Source organism: Anthonomus grandis, chromosome 4 (assembly GCF_022605725.1).
Source record: "Anthonomus grandis grandis chromosome 4, icAntGran1.3, whole genome shotgun sequence".
Lineage (NCBI taxonomy): Eukaryota > Metazoa > Arthropoda > Insecta > Coleoptera > Curculionidae > Anthonomus > Anthonomus grandis.
The window spans coordinates 37,949,739-37,970,033 of NC_065549.1; the positions used below are offsets into that span (position 1 = coordinate 37,949,739).

The window sequence follows — 20,295 nt, forward strand, 5'->3', positions numbered from 1 at the left end:
GATGAAAGAATGGACATTGTACGAAAGTTTAATCTAATAAAAAGTTGGAATGATCAAACAGCCTATTTAACAGGTCTAATTTCTCTTTGTCCAGTGGCCTAGCGCCGACCTCGATTACCGGAAGATGAGAGTGTCCTGAGAACTTTAACGTTTTATTACAAGGTGCGTATAGTTCGTGAGAATGTAGCAGTTGAAGAGCGAGTTTGCAAGAATGCGTTTGTTTCTCTACATGGTTTAACAAGACGTAGAATAGAAACCATACAAAAGAGTCTCCAGATGAGTGGAACTGCACCTATTTATAAACGCGGCAGACATTTGAATAGAAAACACAAACTAAGAGAATTTCTTTATCTGCCGAGTTAATGTGAAAAAAATGTATGATATGTTTAAAGAAAAATTTCCTCAAGTTAAGGCTATAAGGCTTATAGTTATGAAACTTACCGCTCCATATTTTGCAGCAAGTTTAATATATACTTTGGATATCCCCGTAGTGATACTTGTAGCTTCTGCGACCAATTAAAAGTACAGATTGATGCATGCCAAGAAGAAAAGGGCACTAAGGATTTGATGTTTCAACAAAAACTATATCTAGCGAAAACCGAGGTATTCTACGCACGTAAAAAGCAGGCCAGGTTGAGGAGTCGAACAAAGGCAGACACAGAAGCAATATGCATGGATCTCGGAAGAAATTTGCCCATGCCGATTCGTGCTCCGGACAGAATAAGAACTTTCCAGTGGTCAAATTTTTACATTACTTAGTTCATCATCGTTCCAAGCTTGAGTCCATTGAAGTCACATTTTCCATTCTAGGTCACTCCTACTTGGAATGTGATAAGGATATGGGGATATTAAACGGAAAGTTTCGTGCGGCAGTACCGGATGACTGGTGTAAACACATAGAAACCGCTCGTTTAAAGCCCGCACCATTTCTTGTTGAAAAAGTTGATCGTTATATGATTAGAAATTGGATAAATTTTCTATCTGCAATGTATGTGATAAAAAGGTCCTTTCGCCACACGTTCAATCCGGCCAGTAAAAATTACCAAGGAATATCCTCGCTTAGTTTTTCATCGAGATACTTACAATGGTCTTTGGAACTCGTCAGTTATTGTACCTCCAAGGAAAAAGAGAACCACTGGTTCGCCGCTACCCGACGGTCAGTTTTACCACCCACCAGTTGCAACTTTTGGTTAGTAGACTCGTTTTGACTTTTGCAACAATTTAATTATCAGTAATTTTTTTATACAGATGATACACCTATCCCTTTGGAAAAATACAAGGATCTGCAGAAGAAGAAGAAAAAACTTTGCACCCCAGAGAGTCAGCTATTGTCACTAAATTACATGCCTAATTAATACTTTGTTTTTTACAGCTTTTTTCAGTTTATCCCATAAGAACCGAACCAGAAGAGAAGTTTTATTTTTTTCTATTATAACAACCATTCTTTTATAAATATCTACATATAAATAAAATAATACATTATACTTTATGTTTGGTAAATAAATAACAGAGTATAAATAATTATTTAAGCAAAATTTAAATATAAATTAATCAATCGCCACTGACTTAGCAGACTGTTTCTTTCATTGTATAAGTATATACAATGAAAGAACGTGCTAAGTCAGTGACATAACACCTTTTTCCCCGGTATTCGAAGTTGTTTAAAACTTCGACACATTGTGAAGTACCAGTTTGATATTATATTACAAAAAGTCATTGAGGACATAGAGCAAGATCATAGCTTTAATATGATGGCAAATAAAGAACAATTTTGCAAGCTGTGTAATTATCGTAGCGTTTCTAACGTTAAAATTCGTTTCCTGTCAAAAAATAGAAAAATGACTTGGCACGTTTTTTTCCCTGTGGTCTTCATTTCTTTTTTGTTGTTCTGAAAATTTGACTCGAGTAGTACCTACTATTTAGTGTGATTTGAAATTAGTAGTGTTTAAGTGTTAATTAATGGTTCACATATTAATTATTTTTATAAAGAAAACTCATAATGAGCGCTCCTGAAGAAAGAACACCCAGTAAAGCACGGAAAGTCTTGAGACAGTGTAAAAACTGGAAAAGACATGCTGCTACCTACTATTAAGCAAGTTAAAAGACGAAGAGCTTTAAAAGATTTAGGAGCTCGAAACGCGTCTTTCCACTATTTTATACCTAAAAAACTTTCCAAGGAATGTGTACCTGTTTGTAAAAATACCTTTTTGCGGGCCCTAAATCTAGGACATAATAGAGTCAATGGTGTATTAAGTCGATTTTTTAAAACAGGACAAATGCCTTTAGAATCCCGAGGTGGTGATAGAGTCAAAGACATAAATTAAAAAAAAAAGAAATGATCAAATTTTGTCCTTTTTACATCATAATGGCATTTTGTCTGCAGATCAGTTTGGATTTCAAGCCGGTAAAGGGACTCATGATGCTGTTTTTAGCTTTTTGGAGAGCGTCTATGTGTCCTTGAATTCTGGAGAGTCATCGGCGGCAGTGTTTTGTGATCTATCCAAAGCATTTGACTGTGCGGATCATGGAATGCTGTTATATAAGCTCGATAAATATGGTTTTAGGGGCGTAGCGTTGCGATGGCTTGAGTCCTATCTATCAAATCGTACTCAGAAAGTTACAGTGTCAGGGCGTTTGTCTGCTTCTGGATCCCTAAAATGCGGCGTTGCCCAGGGTTTAGTGTTGGGACCACTGTTATTTTTACTATATGTGGATGACTTGAGTTCATTAAAACAGGGCAAGGTGGTTCAGTTTGCTGATGATACCACCATACTATGGAGCCATAAAAATTCTGATTATATTAAGACTTGTATCTTTGAAGACCTTCAGATTTTATCAGGGTGGTGTGCTTCCAACAGGCTCGTGTTTAATGTAAGAAAGACATCTATTATGGGGTTTCAGTTCGATGTTCAGGGTCTGATGTTTGACGAAAATTCCCTCTTGCAGAATAAAGAGTGCTGCAAGTTCCTAGAAATTACCATTGATGGTCGTCTTCGGTTTGAAGATCATATTTTACATTTAGCTGGGAAATTATCTTCTGGATGTTTTGCAGTAAGAATGGCAAAATAAGAGCTGGGAGGGGTGGTTGCACGTTCAGTGTACTTTTCACTTATTGAATCTCATATTCGGAATGGCTTGCCTTTTTAGGGTTTAACCAATAAGGGGCTACTTAACATTGTCTTTGTTATTCAAAAAAAAGCAGTTAGATACCTATGTTCTGCTAAGTTAAGAGATTCTTGCAAACCCCTCTTCATTTCTGAAAAAATCCTAACTCTTTTTTCACTCTTTATCTTAGAAACAGCTGCTCTTATTCACAAAATTCCCAAACCCACTGACACTGGCCATTTGACTCGTCGTGTAAATGATGTTCCCCTACCTATTCCTACGTCTTCCCTTACCAAAAACTCATTAATTTACATATGTAAAAAAATATACAATAATGTTCCTCTATGTGTTAGACATATATCGGATGTTAAGAAATTTAAAAGAGAATTAAAGACGCTTTTATTGGCTAAGGCATATTGTTATCACCTTCGATAATAGTGGACTTTATTTAATAACACAATTTAAAGATATGGACTGTATTTTTATTACACATCGAAAGAAACATGACATTTTAACAAAACGTACAAAAAACGTTATTAATTAGGTAAAGTACGAATGACGTCACATGTTTGATCTTGGTGGCGCGCGAGACACTCGCCTTTCATCGATCGTACGGGGACTGACTCGACCGTCGACTCGTCGTTTTACTTATATTCACAAGAAGCTCAGGAGCCACAATGCACTTTTGCTCTTTTGCTTGCGCATACGTAGTACGTACACGAACCTAACCTCAGTTTGTCTTTTGTGTATTGCGGTTGTTTAATGTTAATTGTTTACGTTTCGTTTATGTATATTAATTATTCGTTTTTGCAAGTGATACAAAGATATTAAAGTCGAATAACGTGTTTAGAATAGAGACTAAAACATTTTGCAATATTTGCAATAAACATTATTCCAAAAGTTCTAATTTGCGAGCTCATGTAAAAAAATTTCATCCTGGTAAGTAGAAAATGTTTCGTTAATTTTATTTCTATTTAATGTTACTTGAAAGTTAGTTTAAGGCGAGGCGGTTCATCGTTCAAATTTACTAAAGTTTATTTTATTTTTACCTATACATTCTGAGTTATTACTGATGTAAAGAAGTAACACAAATTAACATTACATTTCATAAATCAGGTCTCATTTTTTAAATTCTTCACTAGCAATGATTACTTTGTAGTTATTTGATTATTTTACATCACTAGTGTGGTATACAGGTTGTTTTTTAGATATTGCGACAAAATTCAGGAACGTGTTCTTTAGACAAAAATAAGAAAAACAGTTCCTATAAACATAGGTCCTAAACAAAAAAAAATAAATAAATAAATTTACTGATCGCTATAATTTAATTTATAGCGATCAGTTAAAGTAGAAAAATGTTTTTTAATTTTTTGTGCAAAAACCGTGCATCCAACGGACAAAGTCCAAGGGATTAAAAATGTTGCAAATAAAACGGGGAATTTAAAAAAAAAATTTTAATACAAGAAAAACCAGTGGCGTACTATTTTTCTTTATAAAAGTATTCAGCGAAAAAACCCGCATACACGCCACTGGAGAACATAAAAATGTTAAAAGTATGTTGGTAAATGGCTCTGGATACACAGACCCTGCATACCAATCTTTGGACAAATATCTACAGGGGTATTAAGTTATCGAAAAAAAATCATTTTTTTGTTAAAACTTGTAGTTCCATTACCACCCTGTAGCTCAAAATCTAAAAATCTAATACTTTAATCTTTATATCACTTGCAAAAACGAATAATTTATATACATAAACGAAACGTAAACAATTAACATTAAACAACCGCAATACACAAAAGACAAACTGAGGTTAGGTTCGTGTACGTACTACGTATGCGCAAGCAAAAGAGCAAAAGTGCATTGTGGCTTCTGAGCTTCTTGTCTTATATTCCTATGAAGTATGAACGCAAGCGCGGTGAGATGCGCGATGCTACTGACGCCGGCGATGTGTTTACTGTTTATATATATCCGTGGAATGATTAGTCCTTAACACATATTATAACCTGGATGACTTTTTTAATGATAGGTTTTAACCTTGGACATGTTGGAAAGTTTTTTTTTGTTCCTTTTTTCTTCTCTAGTTTTGTCAACAAGCTTACCTTTATTTAGTAATTGATTGTTTTATTTAGTTATCTTTAATTCAAGTATGTTCAAAAAGTTTTGTCTTCTTGTATTTAATTTTGTTCATTGTTTTGTCAATTTTTGAAATTGTATTTTTGTTTGGTTTTTTTTAGCCTGTAGGATGCTTCTACACAAGATTATTCTTACGTAATATAGCACATTTTCTTTCTTTCATTTTATCATAAACTTTATTAAGTCTTTCTCTGTTATAGAAAGTCACTATTATCGAGGCAGAAGTAAAAGGCAGTACCTGGCTAGCAACTTGAGCATTAAAAAAATGTGGAATCTTTATAATTCAAGTTTTGAAGACCACCGGGTGAAAGAATCTTTTTTTAGATCCCTATTTAATACCAATTTTAATTTGGGATTTAAGGCGCCTCAAACAGACGTCTACTCACGCTGCTTGGAGTATAAATCCAAAATTTCAAATACGAAAGACTGACATGAAAAACAGAACCTTATTGCGCAGAGTAGGCTCTATAAATTAAAATCTAAAGTATTTTTCCAATTGCTGCAAGAAGAATGTCCAGGGTTATTAACAATGTCAAACGATTGTGAAAAAAATTTAGTGCTACCAAAGATACAACCAACTCTGACTAACAAGCCTATTATAAACGCCAATTTTATTTATATAATTTTACTGTAGTAGTTGGCTCATCCCATTCGCAACTAACAAAACAGAATGTATTCTCTTATGCCTGGAAAGAAACTGACAAGTCGAAAGGTTCAAACGAGATCAGTTCCGCGGTCTTTGACAGACTTCAAAAACTAGACTTAACAGATCTGAGACCTTGTTCCGATGGATGCGGAGGACAAAATAAGAACCTAACAATGATCACCATGGTATCGGTTTGGTTTCATGGTGCTCCAGATCACATTCAATCCGTAGAGTTAATATTCCCAGTGACGGGCCACTCATACATAACACCTGGCCGGGTTTTCGCAAATATTGAGAAGAGGGTACGCAAAGAGGAGACCATTATTATTCCAGAGAAGTACCATGAAATATTTGAGGAATTTGGCACCGTGCAAATTCTAAAGGTATATTATTTACAAAAAACCTATCAGGAAATGTCATTGTTAAAGGAGAGCCATTTTATAGACACTCCGTTAGTAAAGCACAAGGTTTATGCAAAAAAGGAAAAACACTGATGACTGTTAATCCTTCTGAAATGAACATAGGTTGTCCAAACTTAAAGCCAGAAAAAATTAAAAATGTTGACGAACTCCTCATTGGACACTTCGGCGCAAACTGGAAGGAAGAAGCAGATATTTTACGACTTCGGTACTACAAAGACGTTTTGAACAGAGTTGGTAACTTAACTGCAGAACAAGAAAAAATGGTCCAGGAAGAAAAAGTCCTGTGTGAGCCTCAAGAAGACGACAATAGATTTGTGTAATACATTTCAAGAAAACATTCTAACTAATATTATTATTTGATTTTTTGGAAAAATTTGTCAATTTGACACGTTATTTTTAAGTTTATCTTTGTTATTAAAAAAAAATAATAAAAATTTTTATTAAAGAAATAATGTCTCTCATTAAACAGTACTTTAAAATTCAAAAACCGATAAATCCTGGCTTAAGTTTCAAAATCAGTTATATACACAGCATTTTTTTAGATAAGTCTTTAAAATTAAGAAAAAAACTATTATTTCTTTGCTATATTTTATTAGGAACCCATCACCTTTCGGTTGGTCCAATATTAGGCCAATAATATTATTTATAAATAAATGGCATTTTTTTGCAATTATCTCAGTTTTATTACAAAGTGATATATCTGGTTTTGCTTTGAGGACTCACTTAATTTATAGCAACAAGAACAAACCAATTATGAAAAAGGAGCCTGTTAAGTTATTATAGCAATAAAATACAATTCCGTGACAAAGACATTTTCAGACAGTTTCTCCATGACATCAATCCATAAAATCTCATCACTACCTTTCTTATTTCTCACGTCAACATTTCCGTGAACTGCTTTATGGACTTGAAAATGGCGTAAGCTCAGTAAAATCTTAATTTCGAGTATTTATATTAGATGTGTCTTCATTCTACCTTTGGAATTAATCAGTAATACAGTTAAAAATTAGATTAATCAGCATATTTCTGTAGTTATAAAAAATAAAATCTTTTACTCATATTAAGGCCACTTCATACTTAGAATTCTTAGGGAATTTCTTTGAGAAAATTGTTTTAGGAAAGTGTTTTTCACAATATTGATTTGATGCTCATGGTATTAAACTTCCATGTCATAATTGTACACGGAAAATATGTAAATGTCATTTATATTATATTTTATGGTCAAATTGGCATGATACTGTTAAGATATTTTTCCAAACACAACTGGATAATGATTCTTAGGTGATGAATTTTATCTTACTATTTTGGATGTCTTTATAAAAAGCATATATGCTAAAATAAATTGTCGATATATATCGTTATTTTATGATCTCAGTTTAAATATATAGAAGTCTGGCCAACTCAGAGCTCGTATGTGAAAATCGATGTATCAACTTGCAATACCAAGTTTAATTCGTAAGTTCAAAGAGAATGTGGTGATTAGGTGAAGTGTCATTTCCTCTCTACTTTAGTCTTTGCCTATAATTTTTGTTGGATAGGTATTTCGGCATGCAAGAAAGAAACTGGTCATTCGCGTAGATTATTAACTTTTATATTTACTAGTACGGTGTAATTTAAATTTTTTCAGTTATATATAAGCTTACTATATGATGTGATAGTGTTAGGACACCTAATCTTATAAACGACGTCAGCAAAAATTGTAAATTTAATTTATTGTTACCATTTTAAGATCTATTATATTAAATTTTAATACTCATCTACTTAATTTTAGGAATGTCTTAAATTTAACGGATATGGAAGTTCATAAAAGCATCTGTTGGGCTTGCTACAAATGCAAAGCGATGTTTTTCAAAAAATCGTCGATCAAGCAACATTTGTTAAATCATGATAATCCGTGGAACAAATATGGAAGATTTAAATGCCATCTTTGTCCGTTTGTGTCAAATTGGAAAGCGTAAGTTATTTTTTCCTCATTAAAATAATATTTTTATCGTATTGTTAATGTAAATTTCTTTCTTGTAGCATTGTCTTTGTATTTTCTAACTATATGTCGTCCCTAAATCTAATATTTAAGGTAAAAATTGGACCTGATTTTGTATGTTTGTAAATGTTTTAAAATATAAGTTTATTATTGCAAAATCCTTTATCTTTTGACAATGGTCTTTGTAGCTTAGCAGTACTCATTGCCGTGACTAAACCATTTGATATTCTAAATACTAATCTTTTGCTAGCTAATTGATGAGTTAAAAGTTATCTGTGCAATAGGAATCAGGCGGTAAAAATTACAGGTCCTGATAAAGTAGTAGCATCTCACACTGGAGAGTTCTGTGTAGGACTTACAAACCAATTTTTCCAAAAAATGAGTTGATTACTGTTTTACATCTTATTACGAATGACTTGTAGTGTATCTCTATTTGGGTTAGTCAAAACTCCTTATTTAAAAATTTTATAAAAATGCAGAGTTTCAACGATTTCATTTTATACTCTAGAAATGTAATTAGCTTAGAAACTAGCGCAGTGGTAAAACTTAATAATTATTGCAATAGATTGTATCAATCAAGTAAAAAAACTTAGTTGTAAACAAAAGATTTATCAAATTCCTCTGATTAGAAAAAAAATTCCACTGGAGGCCTCATACCAGTATTTAACTCCTGTCTGTCTCTTCTAACAGAATTCATCAAATAAAAAATTTAAAACACACAAAATTAAATTTTACGCTTTTCTCTAGATGACTTTTTACATAGGGATCATATTAGTCAGCATAAAATAGAAATGTATACTTTAAATATGATAGAGAGAAGATTTGCAAGTCTAAGCTGCCATTATAGACCCCATTTATTTATCAAAACTTTTAATAAATCGGGGAGATGCTTAATCAGTGAATATATGCCATAAAAACATTTGAGTCCAATTGACCTTCTGGGTTAATGTCTACTGTCAGTAGTTTCTTCCCAAGACCAACAGCCCTGTCCCCAACGTCTAGGGTGCAGATGGCGGGTTTACGTACCAGTGAATAATACGTTGGAAGAAAGACCTGTCCCTAGTCAGATTTCCTGTGTCTTTAAAAGCAGTAGTTGTCTGGTAAGACAAAAAAGATAGGTCGACAGTTTGACAATTCTCTACAATTTAATGTCTGATGAAAGATCATCTGCAAAGAATACTAGTCTTGGAAGACGAAACCCCCAATGAGCTGCCACAAAAGCCTAGATGAGCTCCATCCACAAATTGTTTAAGTATAAAATAGCATTTCCTTTCAAAAAAATATTAGTACTCTTTAAAATAATAGTCAATATTACATTAAAAACCAAAAATGTTTTTAAACCGCTGATAACAGTCGTCCAAACCGGTACTCAATATAAATAGTGAATAATACGGCGATAAGAAATTCATTGCTTAACCTGTCCACTTATACCCCGAGATAATCCGTTATGTGTTAGGGTAAAACGAGCCGACTAAAACGAGGCTTCCACATGTTATTTCCAGAAGTTTTCGACTTGCGATTCAGTATGCTCACAAGCTCTACTGTTTTTCGAATAAAAGTGTATTTAGACTGTAGTATGTTACTGGTATATTGAGATTGTCGTTTTGTTCATGTGTTCATGTGATATGTATTTATTTATTTATTCTTAAATACATAGTTTTCAATATTTTGTTTGTTGTTATTGCATAAACATATGTAATAAATAAATAGATACAGGAGCTTATATTTATAATACGATACCTGTAAGTTTTAAGAAACTAAGTCGCATTACTTTTAAGCATCAAGGTTATAAATGACTTTGCCATATTTCGGATGGTTTAATGTAAATGTGTTAGTTTTAGTTTTATTGTACCATCTTATTCTTATTACGAAATAACTTTTAATGTAACTTTTTTTTATGCGGGTTTTTATGTATTCTCTCTTTATTCTGTTTTTCTTTTATTTTATTTAAAATTCTGCATTTTACAAAAAACAAATACTTATATATTTTTTAAAATAATTGTCTTATACGTTCCAGGTCTGTAACCCGACATCAGGTTTTTCACACAAAAGAAAGCGATAGACACTTTTCGAACATGAGGCTAACATACCTTTGCCCCTACTGTTACATCATTTATCTCAATAAAGAAAATGTAGAGGCGCATGTTTCAGAACATGTAATTTCTTGGAATAAATTTCAGTGTTTAGAGTGTATGTTTTCTACCAATTTAGGAGGAACGCTTAGACGCCACTACAGGGTAAGGATTAAAGAATCTAATATATTTGAAATTATTAATTAAGTTTAAGAGTGTTCTGTTCTACCTCTCTTTTGAGCAATTACATTAATTTAATACATGGATTCCGTTGCTAAAGGGAGAGGTAGAACAGAGCACTTACAGAGGTGCACTCCATTCCCAATACTTTAAATGAGCGTTGATACCTTATGCTAAAAATATTGAAATTTTCTTTAATCTTTTCTTGCAACTCATCTAGATTTCAAATAATTTGTATTTGCTTTTATTATTATGCTATGGCCTTTACTAGTTCTTATAAAATATTCTTTTTTAGGTGCATCATTGCCAAAAAACGGATCCAAATTTTCTCCCACGCCAGAGGAAAGAAGCACTTTTTTCTGATTCTCATAATTTTTGTTGATATTGTTTTTTTTTATTTTGTCATTTATTTCAGAATAAATAGTTATTTTTTAAGAAAATTAATTTTGTTAATAAATATTGATTTTTTCAAATAACTGTTTTTGGTATATTATTTTTGATGCTATAGAGTTTTAACTTTGAGAGAGTATCACGTATAAGCAAAAATAATTCTTGTGGAGAAGTAATCCTGTTCATTCATAATCATATTACCAACGAAATAGTATATTTACCTATATTTTATGTTTTATATTTTCGACGAGGATAAATAGATTTGGGCAAGAGTAAAAAAAATGAAATAATGTTTTCCCTGAAATTAGCTTGACTTTTCACTATTCTTATTCAGATATTAATCAGGTGATTGACGCCTTATATCAGATAATTTATAAAGTTTTGACTAAGCTGTTCTTATGTTTCGACAATATTCTAACGACATTAAAATATGATAAGCATAGAAAATGGGACAATACTAAGCTTTAATCTGATTATGAGGATTTGAGAAATGCCGTTAAGACAATCCTCCGCATACGTTTGCAATTGAGTAAATTTTCAAAATAAAAGTGGAATAATGCGCAGATAGAAACACCTGCATTATTAGCCACTAAATTTTGCTTCGGTCGTGTAAGTACCTTGGTGTGACAGTCGATAGGAAACTAAATGATACTCTTATGTAACACATTTAAGAGAATAGAGAAAGCATACATTTTATAAGGACAGTGAAGGTGTAAAAGCGGTAGGATCTGAGGATTCTCTCCCAGGGTAGCTTTGCAGTCTCTTTTCAGCTATCATAAAACATATGCTAAAATACCGCGATATTTTTGGAGATATCAAAGTATATCAGAATACTATTTATCAACAATAAGACATATTCAAAGAATAGCATATCTCAACATAACGGAAATAATGGGAACTACATCAAGTGGAGGTTTAGAGATAAAAATGTACGTCAAGAGTTGCCTTACTCATAATAACTTGCCTCCTATCTACTCTGGAATCAAAAGGAATACAGGGATTGGCCTGCAGAGTTCTCGCATTTGACAGGAAGAACAAATTTACTTCTTCTGTAAGTTAAACATTGCTCTACTACCGTACAAACTGCTTAATTACCAACAAACCCTAAACAAACAACGTATGTGCACTAAATGGCAGGTATTACTAATAGCTTCTTAGATGGTAACAACCTGTAACATTATTTTAACATTAACATTTATTTTTTTAGTTTTCTGACGGAAACCGAAAAATGAAAAATCCCAAACTTTGGAGATCGATATCTCGGCTTTTATGGGTCCTATCGAGAAAAAACGGTTTTGTCTTAGGCTGGACGCACACAGAAAGAGCAAAACAGTTTTAATCAAAAACGTTCTTGACTAAAAGTGTTCCATGTTATTGTTCCCATGCAAATTAAATGCGCCGCAAACTGGTTAATCGCGTGCCTTAAGGCACGTTTAGGCTCGTTCCGTCATAGTTAGGCTGCTCGACATCGATCGCTGGATCCTCGTTTTGGTATAAAACATTGTGCACAGAATTGTTTGCTTTCAGTTTATTATTGGATGGCTGAACGAGCAGTGTGAATTAGTACGTGTTATTTACCTTTTTATTATGGAAGTAAACGCAGAAAAACTAATTGTCTTAGTAGAGGCTTTATACAACTTTATACAACTACCAACTAAAAGATCACCATAATCGGGACTTGATAGATAAATTATGGGAGGACATTTCAGTGGATATGAAAGCAACAGGTAAAAAAAATATAACAAAGTAAATTTTAACGGTTTATTATTACCATGAAGGTGACAACTTAAGTGGGCACACTATAATATATATACTCATAACGCAAAACGTATCCGTTTAATTCAATATTTTATTCATTTATAAAAGCAAATTTGTTTTGCCATGGTACAGACCCTTCCGGCGAATTAAAGTATTACATAAATGCATTACATGTTCTCAGAGCGGCGTTTGAAGCTCTTCTCCAGTAAGGTTGTTCCGGCAGCTAGTTTCTTTCATCTTGTTCGAGTGATAACAATTCTTCATGAATATCATTAACACTACCTTCCCTTTCTCGAATCATGTTATGAAGTACACAGCCAGCTAATGTAACCAATTCTACTTTTTCTGGAGAAAGTAACATAGTAGTTTCAAATACGCGAAACTTTTTTGTCAACAATCCAAATGTACATTCGACTATTCGACGAGCTTTTGAATGACGGTAATTGTATATACGTTTATCAATAGTCAAATTATTTCTACTAAAGGGTCTCATTAAATGTTTTGAAAGGAGATATACTTCGTCTCCAATAAAAACAAAAGGATATTGTATATTATTAATACTTTCCGATATTTTTCGGGACTGTGGAATAATAATTTTCCAAAATTTGATTCACTAAAAACCCCTGTTGTGGGAGTAGTCAAATTGGTGACAAATTATGCCAGATCGCCTTGCATGTCTCCATTACTATTTGTCCTATAGTAGTTGCCCCAACTCGAAAGTAATAATGAAACGATTGAAAGTGCTCACCGGTCGCGAGAAATCTGAAAAAAAAAAATGTTTATTTCTATTAGTTGCAGATTGCAAAATGAAATGTAATTCATTGCGAAATTCATATGCACGACAGATACCGGAAATGAAAAATACACCTAGTGGTGCAGCTTGTCCTAAAAAGAATAAATGGTACCTTTTTGATGTTGTGTAATTTTTAAAAGATTTCATGGGTCAACACAAAAAAACGAAGAGCAATTATCCTGAAACGTCAACTCTTACAGAAAATGATACGAATGACAATCTCACTGAAAGTATTGATGATCTTGAAGACAGTAATAACTCCTAGCTTTCTGTCATATCCACGCCGAGACCTACGCCGACCTCCACCTCTTCCATCACACCTAATCAAAATCCACCCAAGAAGTTGAGAAAAGAAAATGCGACAGAGTTAGTAGCTGAACCAATGGTTGCGTTTTTGAAATCCAAAACGGGACAAAAAGATGAAGACATTAATAATAGTGATTTAAATTTTTTCAAAAGTTTAATACCCGACATGCAAAAATTATCAAGCAAAAAACGTCGGAAATTCAAGTAACAAGTTATGCTATCACTAAATAGGTTCATAGATAAAGAAGATGATGAACGTAGCAGAAGTTCGTCTATTATACCAACACCACTAACATCTCCTGCTTCCACGGAAAGCTATAAGTTTAGTACTGAGAGAAACATACGACCAATGCCCGAAGAAAATAGACAGTTTTCTATTTTCTCTAGTGAGGTTAATAATTATGAATACTTATGAACATAATTAAATTAATATAATATACCTAATATTATGTTGTAAATAAAAGCTCACCTGAGTGTAATCAATAGCCTTTCTTCTGGTGTTATGCTTGGTCTCCAATTTGTACTTTTTTTCCTAATTTTATTAGATAGCAGTTCCAATAGGTAGTCATAAGAGCGGAGCTCATTCTAGTGAAATTTTTTTTCATCTGTCCTTAGTTCGTTCAGGAAAGATTAAAGAGTTATTTCGACATTTCTTTTCTCATTTATTAGATGCACCCACAATTGTCTGTTAGGTGCTGTTTCATCTTGAAGTAACAACCAGTGCCAGAAAATAAGTGCAATCTCAACTGATTCGTCATTCTCAGTCGACATCTTAACTTAAACTGGTTGTAGAAGTGTTTCTGTGTTAAACAAAATGTTTCATGTAGAAACTTAAACGTTTTCGTCTGAAGCAAAAACGTTTTTGACTAAAACTGCTTTGCTCTTGCTGTGTGCGTCCAGTCTTAGTTTCATCATTCTGAATTCAACGAGACCATCCGCGAGGTCGTAGCTCTTATATAAGCCGAGAAATCGCATTTTTAGAGCCCATTCTTGGCCTCAAAAACGAGCTCGAAAAATGACTATTTCCGAATTTTCAAAGTGCTCTCATTCAGTTAGTTCTGCTCGAATCCCATTATAACCCGGTGTTTTCGTAATCTGGGTGGTGAGAAGAAGCGGCTGGTATAGTAAGTTCGATTTCGACAAAAATCAATTTTATGTATGAAAAAATTCGATACGGGGGGGTATATCCGAAAAATGAAAAATTCCAAACTTTAGAGGTCGATATCTCGGCTTCTATGTCGAAAAATTACTTTTTCCAAATTTTCAAAGTGCTCTCGTTCAGTTAGTTCTGCTCGATTGAAGATATTTTAAACGCCTTCTTCAACTATTTACGGGAGAACCACGGAGGATATTCCTTACTTTTTTTACCTTCTTATTTCACCAGGTCAGAATATATTGGATTCTAGAATATCACTAAAGGAAAAGTTATAAGTGACTTAAAACAATAAAGCTCATTTTTGTCAATGTTTAACTTATCTTTCAAAATAGATACCTTTCCCTGGAGAGAATGTTAAAAGATGTCCAAGAGTGACAACAGTAGCATTATAGAGAATTAAAGACCAGTTTTATCCTTCTCCAAAGGCCTGTGAAATCTGTATATATATATGACATGTCTTACAAAATTAAATATATAATTAGAAAAAATTAAAATAGCTTTCTTCAAAAAGGATTGATGGTTACTAATGTGTTGATTTCTACAAACATTATGGCGAGCAAATAATAGGCAGTGAGCCAGTTAGATCTAAAAAGACGAATTTTTCAAAGGCATTTAACTAGCTGAATCATGGTTTGTTAGCTCGAGAGTTGGCATTAGTTGGTTTTTATCCCAATCTTTTGATGTTTTTCATTTCTTATTGTATATTGTTTGTAAATATCTTGAAGCTTTTTTGCATTACAAATTATCTGGAGAAATATTTGAGTAATCTACAAAGAAATTTGAATGGATTGTTTAGGTTGTTAAAAAATCACTACTTCCATGTTTAATCAAAAAATCTTGTTTTCTTATCCCCCATAAAGCTCGAGGTTTCTTGACTGCAGTTCAGTGGGATATTTGAGTATTAAAGTAAATAAAAAATATTAATTTAACTAGCATATTAGCATTAGCACAAAACTTCCAATTTAAAGCCTCTTAGATTTCTAATTAGATCTTGTTCATAATTTAAGAACATATAAGGTTTGACTACACCTATGATTCTCTACTTAGGCCGATGTATTATTGTATGGCTCTCTGTTATGATCACCTTTATATACGATACAGGATGAGTCGGGAGGAACACAGCAAGCTCTGAATTTTCTAAACATACATGACAGTTGTGAGTATTATTAATGCCATATTGCGGTTTTCGTGACCCTGTATCACTTTTTTCTAAAACTTTTAAAGCCACAAATAGAAATATTCCAATTACTTTTGTTCCTGAAATACAGGGCGCAAATGAAAATGTTCACTTATGGAGATGTTATTATCTCTTAGGCCCTGATTGATGTATTGATGTATCAAAACCTATTCTTTAATAAATTTTGGCTTCAAAAATCAGAAAAATCCATTTTTCGTTTGTTTTTTAAAAGTAGGTCATGAATTATTTCACACATGCATTTAATTAATACTTTTTTTAAATAAATAAATAAATTTATTTATTTAATAAATATTTTAAACATAAACTCAAAATATTACTCTTTAACATTAAATTAAAAATATGGAAAAAAAGATATATTGGACAGATTCAACATTAAAAACTGTAATTACAACATTGACATTTTGTCTTATACATAAAGCCTATACAGTTTTAATTCGCTTTAAGGTATTTTTGTAGGTTTCTGAATGCTTCTTCGGTTGACGCTCAAAGTTTATCTATATCATTATGCCGATTTGCATAAATTTTATTTATTATGTATTACCATACAAAAAAGTCTAAAATACTTAAATCCAGTGATCTTGAGGGCCATCTGATTGGCCTGTATGTGCCAATCCAGCGTCTAACATAATAAGCAATTGAATATTCTCTAACTACCTTTGAATTACAAGCGGGTGCTGCATCTTGCTGAAAATATATCTGATGTCCTCCAGCAACTCTGGCATATTATTTTGTAATATATTTAGGTATCGTTGGACAGTTAAGCTAACCTCAAAAAATGTATATATAATTTTACTGCTCAATACGAAACACTAAAACCAAATCGGCCTCGATGCTGCCATTCAAAAGTAATATGTTGGTTTTCTTGACACCAATGTCTTGTATTTTGCCTTTTAAATATGCCGCTGCTGCTTATATGGGATTCGTCAGATATATATATTACTTTTCTTGCAAAATCCAGATCTTCACTAGCTTTGGTTAAAAATCAATAAAAAAATTCCAATCGTTTAAAACAATCGTTAGAATTCAATTCTCAAACAATATTTACCTTATATGACTTATTTGCTTTTTTTTTAAATTTTTTGCACCGTCTGAGCTTTTCGAATATGTCAATTGAGGAAATTGTGTATTGCGGTCAGGAAAATTCGGCAAAGTTTTGACTTAAAAACAAGTTGGCACATTTTATTTATTTAAAAATAATCGGATTTATAGACGGTGGATTGTATTGATATCTATTTAATTTAAAATATGGACACAGAATAAACGATCTCACAGAAGCGAAGGCTTGCGTCGGCTCCTTTGATATCCGTGAACCATTTTTTTATAAGCCCAACTGACAGATGCACCCGGCGCAAAAACACTGAGATATCTCGTAAAGTTGTAGTAAACGCATACACCGAACGAAGTGCTTTTATTTTTAAAATCAAAATGGTTATATTCATATAATACGGGAGCAAACTACAAAATTTAGTTACATTTCAAATAGGATTTTTTTTTGTTAAGGTTTATATTGGTCCTTGCTTTTTAGAATAATTATAATAATTATTATTTTTATAAAATTGTAATTTGACAGTTGTAATACATGATAGAGGTGTAGGTTAGTATACTTTTAATTTGTTTTGGAATGGAATTTTTGTGTTAGTTGTTTTATGATAATGGTAAATAATATTTGCCTTTTAGCTGGAAGGTTTATACGCAGGTATGTTTTCTCGTATGTTTTAAACACAACACATTTAAGAGTAGGTATCATCGGCTTTTATATATTTATATATAAAAAGATATATGTATGTATTATTATATACATAATACGTAGGTACCACACATACGTCCATATTTTATAAAGGTATTATACGTTGTATAGTCGCCGTCCATTATGATAGTCTGGAACAAAATATAAGATTTTTAAGGGTTTTACTACTACTATATTATGCACTTGCATGGATAAACCAGTCCATAAAAAGACAGATAATTGAAAATTAAAGTCATTATTCTTTATCACATAAAAATACTGTATACCTAAGTCAACCTTAATATTTTTATCTATGTATAATCTTATGTACCTGCACGTATGTACACATACATAGATACATATGGTTTAGGTATATACATATATGTTTATTAAATTAAATAATGTTTATTCTGTATTTATTTGCATGGCACGACAAATTAATTAGGGAATATTCTGAACTTTTCAAAGCTTTTAAGCAACCATAATAATAATGAATAATACATAATAATGTAACTTTTCTATACCTACTTTCTTTTATTATTGTTATTGCTCACCTTCTAATATCCCTAGGAAACGAAAATAAACTTTTTCCAGCCATGCTTTTGGCAAAACAACCCCTATACGCACAAAAAGTTGGCATTTTAGTGTTTTTTTTTTAGCACAACACAAATGAAAGAAAAAACAAAATCATAGAGCACAGAGTTAAACTCCAAAACAAGGTAATGTGTAATACCTACTTAACAAAAATAAAATAAAAAAGGCAAATTACAAAATATCGCAAATATACACACTAACGCTCGTACTAATACACTAATTATGACCCGATACCCCACGTGGGCGACGACAGTTGTACCCGTTAGAATGGGGGTAAATGGGAGGAGCCTGAACGAAAAACTGGTTCGGTAAAAAGGTAAGCCTTCGCTTCTGTGAGATCGTTTATTCTGTGATATGGATTTAAGTCTTAGGTGAGGTCTATGATTTTATCATATAAAAAAATTTGATAAAAATTATTTAAAGTTATGCAATTTAGGATTTGAGATTTGTTGAGTATATAATTATTTAATTTTTAAAATTATAAAGTTTAGGGTCACGTGACCATAATAACTTTTTTGCTATTAGTCCGATTAAGTTGAAATTTGGTATTTGGGTTTTACTTAGGATTCAATTAATATATTTTGACAGATATTTGACTTACAACACTCTATATTGAGCTACAACGCAACTATATAACACATTATGGCTTTAAAGCATGATACATCAAGAACTGGTCCTCTCATTTTTTGACATATAAACGTTAGCTCCCCCTGACTAAACAGTAAACAGACTTAAGTACACGTAATATTTTGTGGTTTTTATAAGAATTCCTTTATGGCTCTTCACAGACAAGACCTAAAGCTTTTAAGCTTGTCCCCACGGACCAAAAGTATAAGTATAAGTAGGAGCGAAGCGACTATACTTGTTTAGTCAGGCAGACAGATAGCCAGATGCCTTCTTACATTTTCGAAGGGTCTCTTTATCAAGCTGACTTTTCATTGATGTGGCAGCTACACATTTCGCTATTTAGATTATTGGTTTAGGACTTACGGGCACTTTTGCGGATTCCAGTCTAGCAAGAGAGTTTGCTTCCTCGTTCCAGCATTACTTGAGTGACCAGATACCAAGACAAGCGATGTTTTGTCATCACAAGCAATGTTTTGTCTGCATTTTAAAACCCATCAAATACTCATTATTATTGATCAGCCAATATATAAATATTGTTGGTTATATTAATATATTGCAATAATTTAAGCAGTACACATCCTTCAATGAATACCTGCATTGATCCAAATTAGGTCTAAATGTCTAAGGATAAACATTTCGACTTACGGACATCATCTGGATGATACTTTTGTACAGGCCAATGAATCTAAATTATCTTTATCCAATATAGTTTCATTGGATAAAGATGTATCGAATCAATTTGATGTTTTGAAAGATGTTTTGAATAATATAGTTAGTTTGCCTGTATAGTTAGTGGCTCCAATGTATATTTTTTTTGAGAACCTATTGAATTTATGTTTTTATAGGTACATCAGACATCCATTACTGGTCTAAATATATTTCTTTATTTTGATGAATATGCATAAAGTACCATGGATTTGAGAAATTCATAATCCCACGGCTTCAAAAAAATAAGTAACCTTTTGGAAAATGATTTTGAACTAGTGAAAAGCCATTGAACTCATGTTTTTATAGATATATTTAAATATAATATGGATGAGGAAGAGTTACTATCCATTGGACTTTTTATTTTACATATCCCTTTGCATCAGCAAACTATCTGTCCAGTGGGCAATTTTTTTTAATGGTGCTATGACTCGCAAAGTTTGTGACATTTGTTTAGTCTTTTAGATAGCTATTATTTTTTTTATGAAATTAAATGAATATTT

The 20,295-nt window shown here is 32.4% G+C and overlaps 1 protein-coding gene across 1 annotated transcript in view; it reads left to right on the forward strand.

Moving 5' to 3' along the window:
* LOC126735240 (uncharacterized) overlaps positions 1-11,015 on the forward strand; it is a 45,240-nt gene extending 34,225 nt beyond the window's left edge. Inside the window, exons 5-7 of the mRNA XM_050439188.1 lie at positions 8,078-8,260; positions 10,305-10,524; positions 10,835-11,015. Coding sequence (XP_050295145.1) covers positions 8,078-8,260; positions 10,305-10,524; positions 10,835-10,921 — 490 coding nt within the window. The 3' untranslated portion in view covers positions 10,922-11,015. The remainder of the gene's footprint in view (positions 1-8,077; positions 8,261-10,304; positions 10,525-10,834) is intronic.
* Positions 11,016-20,295: the final 9,280 nt, after the last annotated feature.